This window comes from Pyxicephalus adspersus, chromosome 4 (genome assembly GCF_032062135.1).
Source record: "Pyxicephalus adspersus chromosome 4, UCB_Pads_2.0, whole genome shotgun sequence".
In the NCBI taxonomy this organism is placed as follows: domain Eukaryota; kingdom Metazoa; phylum Chordata; class Amphibia; order Anura; family Pyxicephalidae; genus Pyxicephalus; species Pyxicephalus adspersus.
In genome coordinates, this window is record NC_092861.1 from 7039838 (window position 1) to 7063602 (window position 23765).

Sequence of the window (23765 nt, forward strand, 5' to 3'; positions counted from 1 at the left end):
TTTCAACAATAAATGTGTACTGTAGTCTTCTTCATGGAAAAATAAGACATCCCCCTGAAAATAAGACCTGGGGCATATTTTGGCATTTTAAAAAAAATATAAGACAGTGCCTTATCATAGGGGAAACAGGGTATATGGCAGGTTCAGGGCGGTGGGAAAGTTGTGTCTCTGGGTGGGTCCTGGCATCGTGACATCATTTTGGGAGAAGTTTCTTCCCCTTTGAGTGACACAAGGCTCCCCGCGCATGCACGATCTGGAGTGCATAAGTTTAGTGGTCCGTAGGTCCAAAAAGGTTTGGGAGCACTGCTTTAGGCTTATAAGGTTCAATAGGTGCACAGCATGTTAACTCCTTTGCTTCTCTGCACAGAGGAAACTTCACCGATACATCTGAAGGTGCTTTCTAGAGCAGGGAATGGGGAATCCTTAAAATACCTTTCAGGTTTTCAGGGAACCCCTGCTATGATTACTATATTCATAGGATGGCCTGTGGGAGAAATGCTACTCTTACAGAGAGCCAAAAAGATCATCGGTGTCAGTTAAATTGACCCTGGAGGAACAAATTGCTCATTGCTTAAGAAACCCCTAAATGAGAACCTCTTGAGGAACCCTGGTTGGGAAACACCGTTTTAAGGGTTTATGACAGTTGGTCAATGTTTGGGACCATCTACATCCATGTATGGTTTGACGTTTTATTTCCAAGTCAATTAGCCCAATAACATTTGTAAACTATGATTACTATTGATATCTCCTATTTACAACAACCATAAAACGGACATGTTTGTGTTACTTTGTTGTCTTCAGTATTGTCTAATAAACAAGCCAATTGTAGAACTATAATAATTGCTTTGGTTTATAAGGGGCATGGCACTATGAGGGCAGAAATGGTTAAAAAAAATGTCGATTTTTATTGCACATTATATTATTATTTTAATTATAATTAAGCTCTTTTTCTATAGCACCAACATAGTATACAGTGCTGTACATTAAATTATAGAAAATCCTAAAAACACAATTAGATTAAGACATTTTTATTACAGTGATATTATATATTCTTACACTAACACTTGTTTATCCAGAAAAAAAAAATACTTTTTTTTGACTAAAGATTCCAGCAAATAAAAATTGTCTAAAAATTAAAAAAAAATAAAATAATTTTATAAAACAATTCTGCAAATAAAAACATAAAAAACACAATTGCCAAATAGTGGAAATGTAAAACTAACTGGTTTAAAACAATACATAGGCAGAAGTAGTTAAAAAAACAAATTTGTAAAATTTTAATGTTTGAAATTTTTATCTTTTTAAATTATTCTTCTTCTTCTTCTTATTATTATTAATAATAATAATAAACAGGATTTATATAGCGCCAACATATTACACAGTGCTGTACAATAAATAGGGTTGCAAATGTCAGACAGATACAGACAGTGACACAGGAGGAGAGGATCCTGTCCCGAAGAGCTTACAACTAGGAGGTGGGGAAATTAACACACAATAGAAGGGAAGATATGGAGTGGTGGGAAGTAGTGACTTTTTTTTAAAAGACAGAAGAAAATGGGTGGGCAAGTTTTAAAAAAATCGACATCTTTTTGTAAAGATTTCAAAGAAAAAACAAACAAACAAAAAAATACAATCGCCAAATAAAAAGAACAAAAGTGGGAATGTAAAATGATTGGTTCATAAGGGGAGAAACTTAATTGTCCTGCACAGAGCCCTGACCTTAACCCTACTGAACACCTTTGGGATCAATCGTGAGGAAAAATAGACCAGTTTTTTAAGTAGTTGTATTTGATTGCTTTTATAGGATATAAACATTTCAGAAGATCTTTGTTAGAATTATTTTAGGTTTAGTACACATGGAATGATAATGGCTGGTGTATGTGGGAAAATTTTGACATGGGGCTAAATATTTGCATTCCATAGAACATTGAATTTGATTGCCAGGAACAGCCACAAGCATTGGATGGTCAAAGTTAGGAGGAAAACTTTATTATTAGTTCTACAGTCAATCTGGGTCTGTACAGCTATGTCTATGGTACGTGGATACAAAACAAGGACAGGATCTCCAATACCCCAAGAAACCAATGGCCTACTATTTCCAGACCTGAGGAATGGAGTCAGGTAGAGGCTACTACTCCATTGTCCTAAATACATATTACTGCAATCACTGCTGACTCATCACCTCATACATCAGCCATGGTCGTATCTCAAAGGCTGGAAATGATATTTTGTGTAAATTACATCAAATTAATTGAAGCAGTGAGGTCTGGAGATAGCAGTTTGCTAAAGTTAGTGATTTTGTGCTCAATCCAAAAGTCTTCCTGATTTTCAACTCGATTGTATAATGTAATGCCTGCTTGTGTTTTTATATATACTGTATACTAAAGTCATTCAATTAATTACTAGTATTTTATGGTTTCAGAAATGTCAACAATGTCTTTCCAGAGAGATGCCATGATGGGCTTGCTTGGTAAGTAGTTCTGGGTATTGTAATTATCAGTTTAATTGTGACAAGATCACAAACATCTAGGTCTTATTCAGGTAAGAAATTTCATTTAATTGTAATTCCAGGCAAACAACAATCTTATTTTTTAAAGGATATGTAGTGGCAGGTATTTTTGTCAAATGCAGTACATTTCATTTTAAAGCAAATTACATGTGAATAAATGCTTTTAACAGGTAACATGAATAGTGGCTCAGATGTTAGGACTCTGGTCTTTGCAACGCTAGGTCCAGGACTCCAATCTTGGCCAGGACACTGGCCCTGATTTATGAAACTTCTCCAAGGCTGGAGAGAATACACTTTCCTCTGGGTGATCCAGCAAAGCTGGAATGGATCTGGTCCAGGATTCAAAATGTTTGCTAGCAAAAAGCAAATGATTAAAAAAAAAAATAAAATCCATTTCATGTTTTATGGATCACCCAGCTTCACTTCTGAAAGTGTATTCTCTCCAGCCCTGGATAAGTTTCATATATCAGGCCCAAAATCTGAATTCTCCCCGTGTTTGGGTTTCCTCACGTTCCAAAAACATGCAGTTGTGTTTATTAGCTTACCCTCAAAATTGACCTTTAACTGTGGTAATGACATATGACCGTGGTAGGGTTATTAGATTGTGAGCTCCTTGAAGGGACAGCTAGAGATATGATTATGACCTTTGTGAAGCGCTGTGTAATAAGTCACTGCTATATACATAGTGTGTAATAACTTTTATGTTTTAGCTGCTCAGCCTCATGCATCTTGTTGTTTAGAGTTCAGTTTGATTTTGCTGACCTATATTTGAGGGTAGGAAAACAAGACCCCTGAAAAAACCCTAAATCTGCTCAGCAACTTTTGTGATCCATGCAGATCCCCCAGCAAAACCAAGAGAATAACTACACAGCCAGAACTGACTGTCCCCATAGTATTGTCCTGGAGTGCCCCCCAGTGTCTTCCATGTTTTATTGCATATTAGTAGTGTGTGAGTGTATTTATGATACATATATGATATGTATGATATATATGTGTGTATATATATATATATATATATATATATATATATATATATATAATCAAAGAAAGCTCAAAATCCTTATTATAGCTTTTTTCTCCATACAAACAAATGCATTGGGACCCTTTCTTTTGTATATACATACATTGGAGTCTAGAGTATTTCTAAAGCAGTGAATCTGATATAAAATGAGGTAGTACAATCAACAAAAAAAATCTTCCATGCAGAAATTTTAGAGCAATAATTTCAAGGATTATAGAGATATACATATACAATTATCTGTAATGTTAATTATTAAGTAAATGAATTTCTTCAGAATCTTCCAAATCCAATATTACTATGGCCTATGACTTTGTCTATGTTTCTAGATGTTATAGAATGTACATATAGACATATTTTGAATTTACACATTTAAACCTTATTTTTGGTAAGTTCTATATATTCACTTAAATATATTAAAAATATTTGGAGTTGGAAAATCTATATTAATTACTTGATAGTGTAAGTTGCATGATCTTTGTTTAAGACCTAACTTTTATCCTTCATTATTAAAGGTAAGCTCATTCTAAGCAAATCCGGAGCTGTTTTATAAAGATGCACACTTACTATGGGGCTAATGTCTTGTTACTTTTATGGTCTTTGTTTAATAAATACAAAAAAACAAAATATGACCGCTTTTTAATGAGTGGTATCTAATTCCATTTGGGTGTAGTGCCCTATGCATCTATCTGCCCCAAAGAAGTGATGCATTAGAGGACCAACGGTAAATATTGACACCTTGTTATTAAACTCATACCATAGGTTTTCATTGGATATGTAAAATTGGAAGCAATTAGTTTCTGTTCTGTAATTTTTCCTAACTAATTGTAAGAACTTCCACCTACATTTGACATTTTGACACACAAATCTCCTAAAGAAGCAGGTAATTAGTGGGTGAAATTCATTGGGTTTGTGCTTGCATTGATTCTCTTTATGAATATTTGTATGTCTCCACAGTACCAAAAATTCTTTGTTCTACCATTTTTGAATTCTCCATGGAAGGTTTTTTTTGTGGATTGTACTATATCACTTTAAATTTTGAAATATATTGGATAAATATGTAATTTTTTAACAGATCTTACATGCCAATGCCCACAGTTTGAGTCCATGACTACTCTATCAGGCACAGAAGACAATGACACTTGTTCTCTAAACTTTTTCCATATCGTTTTTTTTTCTTAGGAAAGCCAATTTACTTAATGATTTATATGGACTTCATTCATACATAACATCTTTTTAATTCTCAATGTGGCCTGAAAAGGCTAAATATAAGATGAATTTTAGATTTGGCTCCGGAGGAACAAAAACTAATGGAAGTGGGAGGATAATTCAGTTTATAATGAGGAGAAAGTATAGTGGGAGCCATTTATTACCTTGTCTTGAGCCCTGGGTGTACTTCTCGGTACCTGTTCTTATTCTGTATGTATGGACTCTGCACAGTATTACTTCTCTTGTCCTGTACCCTGGGTGTAATTCTCGGTATCTGTTCTTATTCTGTATGTATAGACTCTGCACAGTACCACTTCTCTTGTCCTGTACCCCGGGTGTAACTCTCGGTATCTGTTCTTATTCTGTATGTATAGACTCTGCACAGTACCACTTCTCTTGTCCTGTACACTGGGTGTAATTCTCAGTTTCTGATGTTTTATCTACAGGGTGGAAAATTATTTTGAAAACAGCCAGGTAAATTGTGCCATTCTTAGCAGAAAGATTAGTGCCTTGGACTGCACTATATCACGTCGCTTTATGTGCAGCAAGAATGGCTCCAAATAATACCCCAACATACCTTGTGAATAGATCATATGGTACCGAATCTTATCTTTTATTATGACAGCAATAAAGGTTTCAACACTCCACCAAGTTATGAAAGTATCAACTAAATATTAGGTGCTAAATTTTCTTGGTAACTGGACTATAGCCTTATTTTACAATATGTCATCCTGCTGGTAAAAATAGATGAAATTTATGGTGCACATATTTTGCACAGCTCTCTACACCTTTTTATGACAAAATAAAAAAACAAAAACAATGGCGTCTATTATTATAACCCAAACTTTTAGGTTTAATAGCATTAGAATTTTCTTTTCATGCAGTAGGTGTATTGTTGATACAGAGGTATAATAGAAAGAAAAGATCATACAATTTAGTTATATAGTTACAGGTAATTATAAAAATCAATGAATTTGTTATATGTTATCCTAAATTTTGGGTATATTTGTTACAATGTCCATGTGGTCTACAATCTGTAGGCTGCAGAAAAAGAACATTATCTGTTTGCATAGCTGCACACATTTGCAATAATAAAGAAAGATTTATTAATGCATATTCTATCTTTGCACTTTATGGAATGGCACAGTTGCAATCTAGAAGGCTTACAGTATATTGGAATAGATGCAATAGATTAACACTGGCAGGGACAAAATTTAGAAAGTGTCTATAAAAAAAAGCTGAACAATTTTGTGCCATTATAAATAATGTAGATGAAGAGAGAAATTAAATTAGTATTAGTAAAGTTAATTTTTACTTTATTTTACTTAAATATATTCTATCAAATACAGACACATAGTTTTGATTTTTGTAATTGATTTTATTATTGTTAATAAAATAATTTATAAATGACTTTATTCCTGTGTATATTATTTTTTTTAACTGCTTATATTGAATTGTTGATTTTTTAGAGCTTGCATTTTATTTTATGTAATTTTTGCTATTTCATATATGATGTTTGTGATCTGAATCTTTGGACATAGATTGAACAAGGATATAGTAATGACTAAGCTTACAATGCCTATGACCTAATGACACCTACGTGGGCAGAACGCAAATGCACACTTAGCGTGGAGCCATGTTGCCTTGTTTTACATATTACTGATGGGGACATAGAATGTTTTAACCACAGTAACATATTAAATATGTCTGCATTAAAACGGTCTACAGCAGTATTTCTCAACCAGTGCTCCTCCAGTTTGCCAGGGTTTTTTTTTTTTTTTGAGCAATAAGCAATTTGCACCTATAAGTCAGTTTTACTGATACCAATGAATTATCTTTTTGACTACCTGTAGGGTGACATTCTTTTTATTTGGCCCAATGTAAGAGGCGTTCTTTCTATTGACCACCACATTAATGTACAGTGAGCTGTGAATATAGTGATTATGGAAGAAGTTCCTTAAAGACCTGAAAGGTTTTTCAAAGGGGTTCCCCCATTGTCAAAAGGTCGAGAAACACTGCTCTACGCTATTATGGTTTCTTTTTTAAATCTTTGATGTTGTACAATTTTGAAAAGATGTAAAATTTAGACATCCAATGTATGTTGGCTGTCGATTGTTTGATAATTAAGCCATGGGTAAACAGATTTTGGGGATATACTTACATCTTCCTAGACAGGTTGATCTCTACGCTTAATGACTGCTAGTTGCACTAGGGACCTTAGCCGTGCATGTTGTGACCGAGAATTTTCTCTATACCCTAGGAAACAACTTTAGAACATTTACCTGCACTTTTGGAAGTTTGTAATTTATTTTTGTACAGTTGGTATAATTTTACCTTTTAAGGTATTTAGCACTTCTATTATATTTAGTGATACTTACCAAGAAAATATTTATCCACTTTGATTGACAGGTTTTGTTAAGGCGATCTCCAATTGATCCCAGATCAATTGTCCCTCTTTTTGATAACTTCTGTTTACAGCGCTGGTAGAGTGTGACACACAACTCAATGTATGGTTAGATCACTCTCAAAACTTTATTGTTTGCACACAGTTTATATAACAGTTCAAAGGCATTATTTGTGCATGATCACATGACTACAGACAATTAGCAGACATGACAAATGTCCTTGTAGTTCTCCTAGAACAAAATATTTTTGTCAAGGGAACAGATAATTGGACGTAGGGAGGAAAGGGAGAGTTTCAAGGCAAAAAAAAGGGGAAGCAGACATTTGTTTACAGATAAGAAGAGTACACAACTACCGGTAGTTTCAACATAATTCAATCATCTACAAAACATAACAAAAGTACAAAAATAATTAACTTCAAGACTCAGCAAAATTCCTCAGCTCCTTACAGGTTTCCACTTCTGTTATTAACCAAGTTCCAGGACATGACATTTAATTATCTGATGACAACCGTATAGAACTTTAAATATAAAGTGTTAGTATCAGAGACATATTAACCAGTATGAATCAGGACATAAGACAAGGTATAATTTTTTGTAGTACAGGTAGTCCCTGTGTTAGAGACATCCGACATACAGACATCTCCTAGATGCAAACAGGACTTCCATGCTCGCCTGTGTGCAGGACGGAGGCGGTTTGCATGACTTGCAGAAGTCTCTTGCTGTTCTGAAACCTTTTGTAACAACCTTTTTATGACCAGGACAAACTCTTCAGTTGTTTCTTTTTGCATATCAAAGCACAGCTTACTTTTTTTTTATTTTTTTATTTCATACTTGGTTTGTGATTAACTCACAGTGAGGATTTTATACAGTAACTGACAACACTCTTCCTAATATTATGTTGAGACAAACATCTGTCATAATTGCATGTATTAAAATAATGTACCTGTTCTGACACATAGAAATTTAACTTAAGAACAAACCTACAGTCCCTATCTCATATGTAACCTGGGGACTATCTGTATAGATAATGGAGGCCTAAGATTTGGGTGTTTATTGTGTGTGTTCTTATGGTATTTTTAAGTTGGCACCCTAGATACTAATGTTCTGGTTTGGAACTCACAAATGTGAAGGTGGGAATGTCAGGTGTGATTATGTTCAAAATCTATTTTTTAATAGGCCTTCTTGAGACCTGGGTAGAATATATACATTTTTATTTTTGTAATTTTCTGTCCTATACTTACCTGGAATCTGGTGCAGATATCAGTAGATGCTCCTCTGCTATTTTAAATCAATATTTTTCTGAGCCCAGTTGGTCATGGACACATCTTGGAGTTGCTTCATCCTGTGAGAAAATACTGCTGCACAGAGGGGCACTTTGGGTGCTGTTATCAGTGCTGGTGGAGAAGAGGAAGGTTGTGCAATATTACCAGCCAGAGGACCCTTGTGAAGAGTGGTGTAACTATGCAGTCCATGTGGCTGCAAAGGAGCCAGGAGGTTACAGGGGCCCTTTAAACAGGGTTTTGTATAGGTGCATTTAGAAGTGAACATTTAACACCCTCAAAGCCTCTACCTTAAATCAACATTTCCAACTACCCAACCTTAGAAATATTTGTAGACCCTTCAGTTAAACCTGCTTTTATTCACATCATTCATTGTTTCTATCCTCCATATCAGCTCCCGTTCCATTATAGAAGATGAGCAAGTGCTCCCTTCTAGTGTTAACTTACAAAACCACAGGTACCTTTTGTAGTGGCCATCTGAATGTCCAGTGAAACCCTTTACAGTGCCCTTGTTTCACTCGACTGTGTATTACATTACTCCCACCCAATTTACCTGACCTTATCTTGTTTACACTTCACATATTCACAAAGATTGTAATGCAAAATGCACCTTTTACCTTTAAAGGTAAATTTACACCTCTATCATTTTAATGGATTATCCGATGCATGCCATTTTATTTAGAGAGCAAAGATTATTTGAACCATTACCAAACTATTTTGGACAATCTGATGTAGTTTTCTTTTTTTTTTTTTTTACCATAAACTGGTAAAAGCACACATAGCCAACATCCCTTACTGATTCAACTTGAATCACATGGATGGGTTACAGGCCAAACACTTATTAACTACCATCTACTGACTTTTCTACTCTTACCATTAAAAATAATTGGCTGTTCTATTTTTTCAGAAGAAAAAAAAAAAAAAACAAAAAAAAAAAAAGCATAAGAGGTAGTTAACATGTTACAATGAGCCAAATGCAACTCACAAGTTTGCCTGGACCCTTTGCTTTAGGTTTCCAGTCCAACAAGCTCCTCATAGTGATAGGAGCAATATCACCTACATCCTGGGTGGGCATAGGTTCCACACTTTTCCTAAAAGCCCTGATTGATGCTGTAACCATAGTTTTAGCACAAAGGAACATTTTTTTGAACATTACAGTGTGTGGAAATGCAGGTAATGCTATAACTGAAGATAAGGGACACACATTAAATGAAACAGGTACGCAAGACATGTGATACAGAAGATTGAAGCATCGCAGAATAACAGGGGCAATTAAAACTCAACAACTGGTGAATAAACTGCTTGTGGGCAGATCTTATTTAGCACCGCTGATTTCTGTGCTGTACATTAGATGACTGACAGCAAACAGTTGAGTAATTACACTTTCTTGAACTCTACTTTTACTAGATATGGTAAAAGGCTTTAAATTATCTGACCCAGGGTAGAAAGTTGTTTAACCCCTTCTTTTTCTAAAATTTACCCTTAAGAGTAAGGTGAAAAGTGTGGATTGTGAATGATGTGAAAGACTGCAAAACTCTTACCTTAACAAGGATTGGCTTTTGTTTGTGTCACCATTGGACACTGGATCGTGTTTGGTTTCTGTTCTTCATTGGTAAATGATGCACAAGATGGTTGTAATCTCATCCCATCAAAATTAATACGATTGCCAAATCACCAATTTGTAGTGTACTTACCAAGCGATTTAATTTTGGTGGTGTCATGTCTGACAGGATTGACCATGGCAGACATTCACTCGCTGCAAAATCTGTTAATTGCCATCAGTGATTTGTAAGATAAATCTGTTCTACAAAATCACCTGCATCAATACCCCAGATCTTCATGACTATAGTGTGAATATCATTGCTAGTAGTTTCTGTAACATTGACAAAGGAAAGGGTCAACTTGCAAACCTTTCCCTAGAAGAAGGCCTCTAATGATATATATATATATATATATATCTTGTCTCTGAATGAGAAGGGAAAATCTGATCAACGATCTAGTCATCTGCCCTGCTTCAACAAATTACACTTTAGTTTCACAAAGAACAAGAAATAAGGAAACCAGAATATAGAGCATGTTTAGTGTATTTTGAAAATTGTACAAATCAGGCTCACAATGAAAGTTACTAAGTGCAGCAAGTAAGTAAGTGCAGCAAAAGATTAAGTGCAATTATGCCCTGTTAACACCTTTTTTGTTTAAAACACCTAACCCCAATTAGACTCCAATTTGCAAACAGAACATATTCAAATTGTCTGGTTACTTATTCTTGTTGGGCTTCTGGAGTTTCTGGACGCTCAACAATCTGAGGGGCGAAAGGTCCCACCATCCAGGTCAAGGGGGTGTTTGCCACTACATAACTGAAAAGCTCATTTACATGTTCATGGACCTTAGCGGTTCTTGCTCTGCTTTGTTCTAGAATTGTGGCTGAAAGGTCACTAAGTGACCGGGCAGAGGTGAACGAGGTATGAAGTTCTTGAACGTTTTGCCGCAGCTGCTGCATGCGCTCCTGGATGTTGGCTGGAAGGCCTTGAGCCCCAGACACCAAGGTGAAGCACGTAGTCTGAAGCTGTTTAGTCATCATTTGAGTCATGCTGAGCACTCTGGAGTCGAGAGCCTGCAGAATACAAAAGTCCACATTACTCATCAAAGAACAAGAGGGACAAAAAGGACAACTGAATACAAACTTATTGCATTGTTCTTCATGTACTTCATGTCTTCACTAAAAAATATGCCAATACCACAAAGAAAGGAGAAAAAAAAAAAAAAAAAAAAAAAAAAAACACAATTTTTTGTTTTGGCAAGTATAGAAAGGTTTAAACCCCCTTACCAAGCAATTTTATTTAAATTCCCCAGTGGGGCATGGGTATCTCATTTCCTGTCTGCAGAACAAAAAGCAAGGTTAATGTCACTCAGACACCCATCACTTTTTTACCTGGTCAAACCAGGAGAGACTGCAATAAAAATCAGACAGGGGATTTTAACAACCCTACTACACTCTAGAATTGCAAAACAGATGTTTTGAATTTAACCTTTCAAGGATTAGTATAGCTACATGCTTTTGATAATGGCCAAAAATATTTAAAGCTGTTGGTGACTATACATTTCAAGCAAATTTCATTACCCTTCCCTACCTAGACTTTTTTTTTTTTTAAATGAATAAAGAAGTTTTCTTCATTACATGCTTTATATGTTGGATACAGTTATGTTTAGCAGATAGTTAAAGCAGATGTTACCCACCGACAGACAGCCTATCAACCCACAATCATCACCTTCATCCTTGTTCTATCAATGACAGAATCTGGAGCATTGAGGCTTTTTTTTTTTTTTTGATAGACAATCAGCTGCCATAGTAGGTCCCCAGTTTCAGAGTCTGATAGTCTCTCGTCTTTTGCGTATGTTGTTGAAGACGGCTTATCACATGTGGCTGAGAAGTGGTAACTGCAGCTAGCTGATGAATGCCCTTAAGCCGCCAGCCAACATATCCATAGGACTGGTTAGCTGCAAAGTATTACTTTGCTTTGGGTTCCAATATGATTTACATTTTAGTTCTATGTAGATTTGTGGTATAATTCTGTAATCTGATTGCATTGCAGATAATATGACTAGCCTTAATTCAATATGAATAATTTATTCTCCTACAGTCCCATTACCTGCTCTTCAGATGCATGTTCATTTGCATTAGCCGATGCGGCTTCCGGCTGCCGTCTGCTCCAATCCAGCCATAACTGGTGCAGTTTATCTTTTCCACCCTGAACACTCTGATTGAAAGACTCCACCTTGTAATTATTCAAGAAGGGGGGAAAAACCCAAAGAAATTGGTTACTAGCACCTAAATCAATTGTACTTAAGTAGATCACATGAATCAATTCAACAGAAATCCTACCAGATCAAAAGTTTGGTGCAGCTGTGACAGAATTTCAGTAGTGCTCATTTGGGCATTCCTCACCTTGCCCAATGAGTGCTGGTATGCACGGTGACGAATACGTGAAGACAGGGAGCCCAGGCGTACATAGTAACTTTGCTGATCCTTCTGCTGCTGTAATGATGCAACTTCAAACCCCTCAACAGTGGCAGCAAGCTGAGCTGTAATAAGAACGAAAAAAGGCAAATCATTACAGGTCAAGTATTTACACAACGCAAAACATAACCAGTGCTCCATTCTGAAGTGTTTACGTTCACAATCACTGAGCACACTTGTGTATACCGTTTTACTTGCAGTTCTTGGGAGAACAGTTTTGACAGGTCTGAAGACCAACATTAAGTATGTTTTAATATAAGTAAACCTAAAGTGAACATTTGCATTGATTATTGACCAAGTAATTACATTATCTAAACCATTAAAAAAAAAAAAAAAAAAAAAAAAAAAAAAAACAGCCTATACTAGCTGTTATTGCGTTGTATTCCTTCCAACCCCACACACTATTTTTTTGGACAGGTGTCATCCATGGCCACTTGTGGTTTCTAAACCATCACACCCCTTTTCACACACCGCTACAGAATGAGCACTAAATGATCTATAGTTCCAAGTTAACTGGGGAAATATGTCAGAATACTGACTGACATATTGAGTGTGGACCACTCACAGATAAACATTTTGGTGTAGCATGGCTTAATGCACATTACTGCAACACAATTAGCAGGATCATTTAGAAAGGCTCCCTAAAATATAAATAGTAAGCAGAACACCCACACTGAACACAGTGCTTAGTGGTGTGCTGCTTTAGCAAATTTTTTTTTCTCCTGCTTTTTATTAAAAATTATTGGGCCGTCTTTTAATGAAACATAGCCACAATGTAATGTCATCAGGCCCTCAAGTCTGTGCTTGTTTCCATAGATTTTCCTGGAATTTAGAAACTGTACAGTAAAAGGGAAAAATCAGTAGCCAGCAAATGTGCACCACAGCATAAAAAGCCATAGTTTTTGTGATGTCCCAACTCTATTGGCCCAACCACTTCCAACTACTTACACAGTTCCTCATCTGTCATGGGAAGGTAATGATCAACCCACTCCTCTGTCTTTCCCAGTACTGTGTCCACACTGCTGGTCACCAACTGTCCAACTTGAGACTGCATTACTGTTGAAACTACAGATCGTGTGGTATTGACGCCACCCTGGAGGGCACCTGCTGCCATGCCAACAACACCAGACACTGCGCCAGTTACAGTATCACGAGCACCTGTCACAGTGTTTGTAACTGCACCAACAACTGCATCACGAGCTCCTGTCACCAGAGACTTTGCATCTGATACTACCTGGAATGTGAAAACAAAACTCCATTCAATAAAAGATCAGAGTATAAAATATATCTATATAATTCATACAACTGCGGTGGCTAGCAAATGTGACTATGCCAGTAGATAAGTGCAACCATTCTCCATTTCACTTACTGCAAAGAACAAGCCCTCTAGCAAAAGAATTATTTACCAACACATCAAACAAGGTTCAAAAACATTTTTAGCAGCCAACTTTCAGATAACATTAGACTTTGGTATCTGTTATCAGGTTTACATACACATGACACAACTGCAAGGAACGCAGTTTGTAGAACCATCTTTTCCCCGTACCTAGCACATTAAACTGTTGCAACCATGTAAAAAGCAATTTTACAATTAGACCGCATATTTACACTCACCTGGGGCAGCTACAGAGCAGGTGAGGGAGAGACATCAAGGGGCAATTGGCTTAGAGTTTTATTTTTACAAGCTTTTAAACCTTTTTTAAAGAACTGGATTTTAAAAGATATTCAGCAAGCAAACATAACTGGTGGCTTCTGTACATTTTCCTGGAGACAGTCTAAAGATACATAACTTGAAAAAGAGTTCTCTGTAATAAGGTAAAGTTGAGAGTTTGCAGATTAGCATATAACCATGATGGGTGGCTGCTACCTCTACAAGTGAGAGTGCCCCCCTTATATTATGGCCTCCTGCAATCACTATACAGATTCATAGTTTTTTTTTTAATATACTGTCAACCTGATGCCATCTTCTATAGAGAAAATTGTATGCTTTTGGGAAACACATCTACCATTGTCTGCTACCTCACATTTCTCACTGTCCTATCACAGTGTTTGTATTAACTACCCAAAAAGAGTGAACAGAAAAGTGGACAAGACACCAGCTGTACCCCCACAAGTCACCCATGACATTACTCCCACAGGTATGCTTTACACTAGCCATAGTCTGTTAAAGACTTCACTACTTGACCCCTAATGGGCAGTGGGGAGGCAGTCTGGTACTCCACAGCCACCAATGGCAAGTTGTTAGCTGTAATTGTACCTTTCACATTATGCCAATATCAATCCACCAGACACAAGGCGATACAATTCAACATCAGGGCTTTCCAGCAAATTAGTTACCTGGGAAGAGAGAGGGCTTTGGTATGTGGTGAGGAACAGGCTCATCCATACTGGTAACCCAATTTGTAATAGCATTGGATTTATTTGCTATGGTGCCACAATAACCTTATAGCAACACCAACTTAAGAATCTACATACATAGGATTTTGGCAGTTCAAAATTATCTTTCACGATTGTTTTCAGTGACAGATGAGCAAATGAGTGCGCAAACAGCACCCATTCTGTACTATGGAGAGGAATAGAGAAGAAAGAGGTTGAGCAAGCAGCACCCTGCTGTCTTTTACTTTGTTGACATGCATAGCATCCCTGATAGTCCTTCATGGATCTGCCAAGGCATATTCATGAGCAACATGAGGCGACTGCAGTACACAGGTCAGATTCTTGCCAAACATGCACGACTGTTCATCTAGGGCGATGATTATCAGACATGTCTTTAGTGTCTATAACCCAGTTTATAACTTCAGATATATTATACATGTGCATAACCGAGTTTAGAACTTCCAGATATATTTAATCCAGCATCCTTCTACAGTAAGGAAGAGTGCCTTTTCACATTTCTTGGGGACATTAAAGTATGTGTGTTTTCATGTTTTGAACACTTGTTTATTGTTATTGATTCTTCCTCCAGATTGCAAGCTCTTCTGGGCAGGGTCTTCTCCTACTGTGCATCTGTCCATCAATTGCAACCCCTATTTAATTTGCAAAGCTGCATAACATGTTGGCAATATTAAAAATGGTGTTTAATAATATTAAGAGTTCAAAGTTAAAGAAAGAACGTGCAACAAAGACCCACTCAGTCTATGTGTGGACACAGAACTGCAGTTTTGTGTGTTGTGCAGATATGCTTAATAAAGGGTGAAAATATTCAAAAATATTTCACACATTATATTTTAAAAATAGCACATGTCTCAGGGCACAGATACAATCTAGTCACACAAGGATAAATATGATCCTTAAAGGACATTCACTGTATGGAAAGTAACTGAGAATTATGCACGAGTCAGATGGGGCACTTGTGCAAGAACATTAATGCACTTCAGTCATGTGGGAATGTGTTGGCTGGCCCGTTGGTTGTGTCTGGTTTCAGCACATTTGTTTCCTAGACCTGGAGCAAGTACAAAGCATAGGTACATGTGATTCCAATATCTATATTTGTCTCAGTTCAGTGACTCACAGGGACCAAAGAAACTGAAACCAAGCTTTTAGTATTGCAGGGGGGAATTTTCCGGGGAGGCATTAAGTGCAATTCATGTACTTTTATTACAACATGTCAACTACACATTAAAGTCCCAAATTCCACTGCCCTCTAACAATACAGAGTCAAGCCAATGACAAAGCATTCAAGCCAGTGGGAACAGTGACGTAATCAGCAATACTGGCAAGGTCATTGCTCTGCTTTCACTTTTAGCCTTTGTGCAAAGCAATAGAGCCTTAGATATGCACACAAGGTCATAGCCCCCTTACATTAGTATACCAGGTATAAATAAAAGCAAAACTAGCGTCAATGTTTACAATACACAAAGCACATCAACATTTAAGTAAAACACAGAAGTATCCTGTATTTAGAAAATATTTGCCCACCTTGGAGTTAAGATTCAATATAAATATGGCAGAAGCCTGACAATTGCATGACTCAACATTTAGGAAACCATAAAATAAAAAAAACAGAAGAAAAAAGGCAAAGTGGCAATTTAACCTAGATTTATTATCCAAGCGAGGAGGACTCCCAACTGAAGATGTATTCTGTTGAGTATGTCTAATCCAACTAGGTGCAGTAGGCACGTACCTTGTCAGTTGGCTGCTGTAGAATAGGGAGAGTGGATTCCAGTTTATCCAGACCTTTGCAGGCGAGTTCATTAGCTGTTGCAACTGGGGGTAAAAAGTTAATATAATTACAACAAAAATAACAGGCATGCATAAATTCCAATGGTCAATCCAAAACATGTTTTAGGCTGGGTGGGTAGAAATTGTTGGCAGGTGGCAACCCCTGTATTGTGACCCAACTCATCAGTAACCACCCAAAAATAGCTGAGTAGTACACCCAGCTTAAAGGGGCTGGGGAGAACACTGAATTCTGTTCTTTCAGTGGGTACTAGCAGATTGAATCACACGCTTCAATCTTATAAGACTAAGGACACTGGAAACCCAAGGCTTATGTTACTTCATACCACTATGGCAAGAGATGTGGACAAATATAGTTTAAAAGCCTTGACATGGCTGCTGCTTGATATGCCCTGAAATACAAATTGGTGGTTCTTTGATGGATGAAAAGAAGGTATCAGACTGAAACACTAAGGTTAATAAAGATTCTCTGCTCGTAAATCACCTTTAGCTAGCCTTATTGGGAGAATGTATCCACCTGAAAAGCTATGCAGAGTGAACTCATTTTTCTGTCAAGCACTTCTTGATTTGTTTACAAGCCCATTAACACAATTGTGCAATGATCCAGTGGTTTACAAGTGCACCAACATTTACACAATGATCCAGTAAACGTTTTACAAACACTGTTGTATGTGAATTACTTTGGGCCATAATATTCTGTATTGTCCCTGAACAAGTATAGAAAACAGCAGAAGGTGCCTTTTTGGAATGAAGACTCAACTTGTATTTTTTTTATATTTTGAGAATTTCCAGTTGGGTAGGAATCATCATGGGGCAAGGAGAAAAATCTTTGTACCAAAATACTGTACAACCACTATAGGCAAGCTCCAGTTTGCTGGGCTTAGGTTATTGGGCATTAGACATCGTTAAGAGGAAGAACATGGAAATAGCCAATAGAGGTTACATTTACAGCATTTGGTTTTCCAAAAAGAAAGATACCCAGAGTTATTAGCAAGGTGGACAGATGTGGATAGGACAAGACAACCATGGACTGGGGTGTGGTATAGTGTGACTTTATAGCCTAAGGTCAGAGTTTAGTTTTAACATTCAACGAAGGAAACCATCAACTGTAAAGGTCTCTTACTTTGCGGCTCCAGTCGACTTAAAATCGGCTTTGATCCGGTGACCGCAGCCCCAGTTATGGTCTTTGCTCCCATTTCCGCAACATCACATACACTACGAATGTAGGGGTGACTGTCCTTTGTAGAGCTGTAAACTCCACTGACCATGTTGCAGGCTGAGCTTATCAAGGGTATATTTGCAACGCGTTCCACCACATTCTACACAGAAGAAAAGGAATTACACAATGCCAAAATATGCAACAAACCTACACATTTAAAGTGGAACTAAACCCTGGGGGTACTCGCCCATCCTGTCGAAGGCACCATCATGTATTTCACATTGCAACATTTGGCTATTTGATTGGCCAGGACGATGTATCCATTATGTAGGCAAGCAGGAGTTCATTCAGATTGGGACCAACAGGTATCCTTGAAAATCAACAGAGCTCAGGGGATTTTGACAGATGGATAGTGATTAGGTAGGCAAGAATATTTACTGCAGAAGGGACATCATCTGCTCTTTCTGCAATAAGGGCCTACATGACGCTAGATTTTTAAAGTGAAGATAAGTCCAGCGGTCACTTCTGCATCTCCCAAATCAGTCACCTTCCCCGCCAACTCTTCCAGGTTCACAATGATCTGTAAGGCTGACAATGTAATTCTTGGCCGGGTTACATTGACGCTGTGGTCTGGGTCTATTTGCTGAAAATGGAGTCAGGCTTTACAAGCAAAAATCAACAAGCCACCATGAGCAGGGAATCCAGAGGCCAGCAATTGTACATTTGGATTTTTCCTTTGGATTCAAACCATGCCTGAGTTGCCAGAAAGTTCATTAAACATATGGAGACCTAAACACGGGTAGGCACAGGCAGACCTAAACACGGGTAGGCATCAGATCTTTGACAGTGATGAGGTAACGAAGAAAAGGACATTTAGAAGATTGGAGTTAACTAAGCCTGTTGGATCTTTATTAATCACCGTTTTGTTGTGTCCTGGTGACATCTACACTCCTCTGTTCTTCTATCACCACAAAATGAAACATGGTAAAAAGAACCCAATGAAAACCGAAAGCAAAAATCACCTTTTAGAGCAAATACCTAGAGTTAGGCGTCACACACTCGGTACATAGAACACATTCCTATTTAACAGAAAGTCCTCAACGCCATTAATGCCACCTAGACTGCCATAGACGATATACCAAAGGCCAAAGTTTCATAATTGTTGCTGATTATCGGTTGCTGAAAGGTAACTCAAAGTACATGGGCAAAGTAGAGCTGGCAGAGCTGAACAGATGTAATCTTTATGGGAGCAGCTTTACTGCCAAAGGGCTTTATCTGTCCATCCAGTCTTAATATACGACCTGGCTTTTTCCATCCACCCGAGAATTGTGGGTTCCTGTCCAGCTTTACATTACTCCTGCAGAACTGGGAGCACATCATAACAGGCATAAGGGGCGTACAGACCCCCTACAAAGGGGTGATGGGAACACAGGCACAAGTGTCCAGGCCAGGGACACAATTCCTGCGTTAGGTTCCTGGGTTTGACAACCTGCTGTGCCCATTATAAGGGGTGTCACCATGCCTTTACTGAATTCCTACTAGATTGTAAGCTCTTGGGGACAGGGTCCTCTCCTCCTGTATCACTGTCTGTATTTGTCTGTCATTTGCAACCCCGATTTAATGTACAGCGCTGCGTATTATGTTGGCGCTAAGTAAATTCTGTTTAGTAATAGCTAATAATAATTCCTGGTCAATAATTGGATGGTTGTGACCGTTATGAGGTGTTCTAGATCTGTACCGTTGCTGTACCCATTTATGACGTGTTCCTGGGTCAGAAAAGGTATAGTTGTACCCATTATGTTCCAGGTCTGTACTATTGCTGTGCATATTATAAGGTGTTCCTGGGTCAGTAATGGGATGGTGACACCCCTTATAATGGTCACAGCAGGGGGGTCAAACCCAGGAACTCATCAAAGGAATGGTGGGAGCTTATTATACTGAGCACATCAAGTGAACAGATCCAGAAACTGAGCACAGGGATGGTGGAACCCATTTTAAGGGATACAATAGTCTTATCTAGGAAGTACATGAACATAGTGGGCATAGCAGATGTAGAGCCCCAAGAAGTCAGTGTGTAGATGATGGGACCCTTTAATATTGACACAGCAGGCATAAAACCCAAAACAGCGTTCCCCGGAAATATTAGAAACCATCCACCAATGCCAAAGTATAAGTTCCTGTGACTGTGTAAAGTTTCAGTCCTTTACAGTATAACATTTCACTTTCACCAACTACTTTGGGGATTAGATAAAGTTTGCTGTAAGAAAACAGATTCTTCAAATATTGACTCCAATTTGCTTGATTAACATCAACACAATGACTTCCATCAAACATAAGGATAAACATTCGGGCCAACTATATTATATACAGTACACTTCCTTTCCTAGAGTGACAACATCACTATGCCATACTGCACAGGATGTGAATGTTGACACCGTCGCAATCCCTATTTGATGTACAGCGCTGCGTAATATGTTGGCGCTATATAAATCCTGTTTAATAATAATTTACTAATAAAAGTAACACAGAAAAAGGAATTATAATAATTATACATATCTAGTGTCTTGTCTAGATATATGTGCTATAACATAAGCACACCCTCACCAGCTGATAGTGTGTAGATCTATTCACACCCCACCCTGATTTCCAGCAATGGGCTCCTCCATACACGGGTGAGACAGGTCCTCTTTAACATTGCAATACACAGATTTCCCATTCCCCTGCCTAATGTCTATAGTACCCATGAAAGAACCCTTCACATTCCCCACCTGTTGCTCTGGGCCTTGCTGTGCCAGGTCGGTGGTCTCGTTCCCGTTGGAAGCCATGGAGTCAGGCGTAGAGTCCGGATGGGGTCACACTGCACAAAGACGGCGAGCTGATAGCAAAAGAGCTCCAACGTGCACCACGTGACTGCCAAAATACTTCTCTAACTGCAGCACGTGACATTAAGCCCCGCCCACTTACTCATTTTACTAGTCCCCTCCTCTGGTTATGTCACCGTCTGTCAGAGAGTGGCGGGAAGATTTGGTAACAGGATGATCTGAGGCGACTGTAGGAAGGGCTCGTAGTCTCCGTTACCGTCCTTGTAATATGTATTAGGGTGAGATAAAGCGGAGATTTCTTTGAAAACTCCGCTTAATATTAATATACCAGAAAAATAGCTTGAAAGAGGACCTGTCACCAAAGGTAAAAAAAATATAGCTAAAACCACTATAAACTGTAGGTGATCTTTCCTTGCAGCTTTTTCTGTCTTTCCATGAATAATTTTTAGTCAGAAATGTTACTCACCGAGCCCTCGCCCTCTTTTTTGTGTCATAGCCACCTCCTTCTCTGGAAGTGTCAAATGGGTGTCTGTGTTGGCCCAGCTCTTCTGCCCTTATATAAACTGCTATAACCTGCTCTTCTGCTATATAAACGTTTATATAGTTGGGAGCTGAATGGGAATAGGGTCACGGCTCGGGGGTTGCTCACATTGCCTTCAAGATGGGGCACTTATCTTATGGGTGACACTAAGAAGGTAAATTCGAGGCATACAATATGGTAAACCTGGATTTTTGTCTCGATAAACGGTCTGGTGACAGGGTCTCTTTAAACATTTTTTAATTATTTAATATTCATTCTGCAATATAGATATTCATCCAAGCAATATAAAAACCACACCTTTAATCCTGCAAGTCCCGCGATGGTGCTGGTCCTTATTATTATTATTATTATTAATAAACAGGATTTATATAGCGCCAACATATTACGCAGCGCTGTACATTAAATAGGGATTGCAAATGACAGACTAATACAGACAGTGTTACAGGAGGAGAGGACACTGCCCCGAAGAGCTTACAATCTAGTAGGTGGGGGAGTCCTTCCTACGATCCTGTCTTGCGTCGTCCTGGAATTCCTCCGCCATCGTCTTTCTTCACTTACTTCTTCTTCCTTGGTCTTCTTTGACATGTCAATCGATCTTGCACTGTGCAGGGGCGAGATCGGGTGATGTAGCCCGCTGTAAAGGGGAAAAAAGAGAGCTGATCTCACTCTGCTTGTGTGAAATTGGCATCTCTTTCCCTTTCATAGAAAAAAATGCCCCTCGTTGTCGCCCATCGTTCGAGCCACCGTCCTGGCAGATCCACAGATGTTGGACGACGAACGATCGTAATGAAAGTGAAGAGGAAAGAGTGCAGCGGGGTGCCGCGTTGTCGTTCTCAGCCTCTTCTCTCCATATAGCAGAAAGGTGTTATATGTACAGCACTCGTTCATGCATCGTGTTTGGTAATGCACGTGTGTACATTTTGTAATTGCCCCACACATTTATCAATCATTTTTTAAAAAGTCTATTATATATATAATATATGTATATATTTGTTTTGTGTTGTATTTTTTTTTTTTTCATTACTAAAACACTGCCTGTACCAGAAGCATTGTGTAATGCATTACTGTGTAGTGCAGTGTGCTGCTAAGATGCATTTGGGGTGTCATGAATGAATGACAACACAACAGGGGTGTTGTGCATTGCTGTACATTAAGCAATGTACCAGTGGGAACAATACTAGCACTAGCATACCTGAAATACACACAAAAAGCACGTAAAAACATGCAAAAAAGAATTTATAATATTCATGAAAGTTGAAACATACAGAAGCCTATTTATAGATGTATTTATATATGTTTTTACCCCAAATTCACCCAACTTATACCAAAAAGTCAAACATTATGTTCCAATGAATTAAATTTAAAAAATTGGGTTAATTTAAATTAAATTTTAATTAGAAGTTGATTCTAATATGTCTAATGTGTAAAAAGTGTAAATGTTTGTTAAGTTTGGTGAATTTTGGTTTAAAACATCTATAACTAGACCCCACTCACTCGCTGTACAGTTTTAAACTGGCCCTTCAACCATTTTTTTAAAAGCCTCGCATGCTTCATTTTTTGCTCCCTTATTCATATTCATGATTAATCACTTTTACATTTTGAAGAAAATATTTTTTAAAGCTAATATTTTTGCACCCTTTGGCACTCTTTTTCCTCCCTTCTCACCTAGAGGCAGGTGACTAGAGAAGTCACAACTTCCTGTAGACTCCTGGAATATCCTCATCACACCTGGAATGCTTCAAGCCACTCATAAACTGAACAACAGTTCATGTGCGGCAACACATAAATAGGGGACATGTTGTTAAGATTAAGAAGTGACAACTGGCTACTAAAGCTAGGATGGTGAAACAAAATGGAGCTCACGGCAGCAAAGCTGTAGTTTAGGACATGAGATATGACGAGCATGTAAGTATTTTTACCCAAGAACAAAATGTCATATATTGTAATTTACTAGCTTACATTTTTGGGAGTAGACAAACTTAAGTCCAGTGTCACACTAGGAATCATGTTCCTCCTGTTGGTGACAACTTGCTATTTATATTTATATAGGTTTATATTTTCCACATGGCCAGCGCTCTTTCACATCAGTGGAAAGATACAATGGAATTGAATGGAATGATTTTTTTTTTCAATTACTCTGTCTTACAGCACCTATATGTTATGCCAGTCAAGCTCAGATACCATCCTGCCACAAGTAAGTTAAAACAATAAAGAAAGTTTGTTTCAAGGCAGCAACAGTGCCAAGTAAAAGCAGAGTACCAAATAATCATTATTTCACCATCAGATACCCAAGGAATACAAGATGTTGGGTCTGATACTGCACACTGTCCAGGAAGTTGAACACCAGCCAGTCAGAAAAGTAAAGGGGGAATGGATATTTTTTGTGTGTGTATATATGTATATATATATATATATATATATATATACACAGAAAATATTCAGTTTTCAGAAAACTGAACAATTAAGGGATAAGAGCCTTTGAGAAAGAGATGACCAAGTCATCATAAGTGCAGCTTTCCATGGATCTGGGCTTTCTGGTAGAGTGGCTAGATGAAAACCTCTTCTCAGTTCAAAACACATAAAAGCCTGCTTGGGGTCTTTAATAGGACACCTGAAGTTCTCTAA

At 37.8% G+C, this 23765-nt stretch overlaps 1 protein-coding gene across 2 annotated transcripts; it reads right to left on the reverse strand.

Annotated features, from left to right (window-relative positions):
• Positions 1-10487: 10487 nt before the first annotated feature.
• On the reverse strand, positions 10488-20696 carry PLIN3 (perilipin 3). 2 transcript variants are annotated; one of them, XM_072407294.1, is made up of 7 exons: positions 20546-20696; positions 17742-17937; positions 16563-16645; positions 13388-13673; positions 12368-12504; positions 12072-12197; positions 10488-11035 (listed from the first exon to the last, which is right to left on the reverse strand). In XM_072407294.1, the coding sequence occupies exons 1-7, from the start codon at positions 20600-20602 to the stop codon at positions 10682-10684; spliced, it is 1239 nt and encodes a 412-aa protein (XP_072263395.1). In that variant the 5' UTR covers positions 20603-20696; the 3' UTR covers positions 10488-10681. The 2 variants fall into 2 exon arrangements, with proteins under 2 accessions (XP_072263395.1, XP_072263394.1); XM_072407293.1 differs by having other exon boundaries at positions 12305-12504.
• Between the last annotated feature and the right edge of the window lie 3069 nt (positions 20697-23765).

Excerpts from the sequence above, each read along its gene's own strand:
- PLIN3 (XM_072407293.1), bottom strand. The coding sequence starts at position 20,602 with ATGGCTTCCAACGGGAACGAGACCACCGACCTGGCACAGCAAGGCCCA. Across the intron at positions 12,505-13,387 it reads CATGACAGATGAGGAACTGT|CTCAGCTTGCTGCCACTGTT; the intron begins GTAAGTAGTTGG and ends TTCTTATTACAG. Across the intron at positions 12,198-12,304 it reads TGCACCAAACTTTTGATCTG|GTGGAGTCTTTCAATCAGAG; the intron begins GTAGGATTTCTG and ends AATAATTACAAG.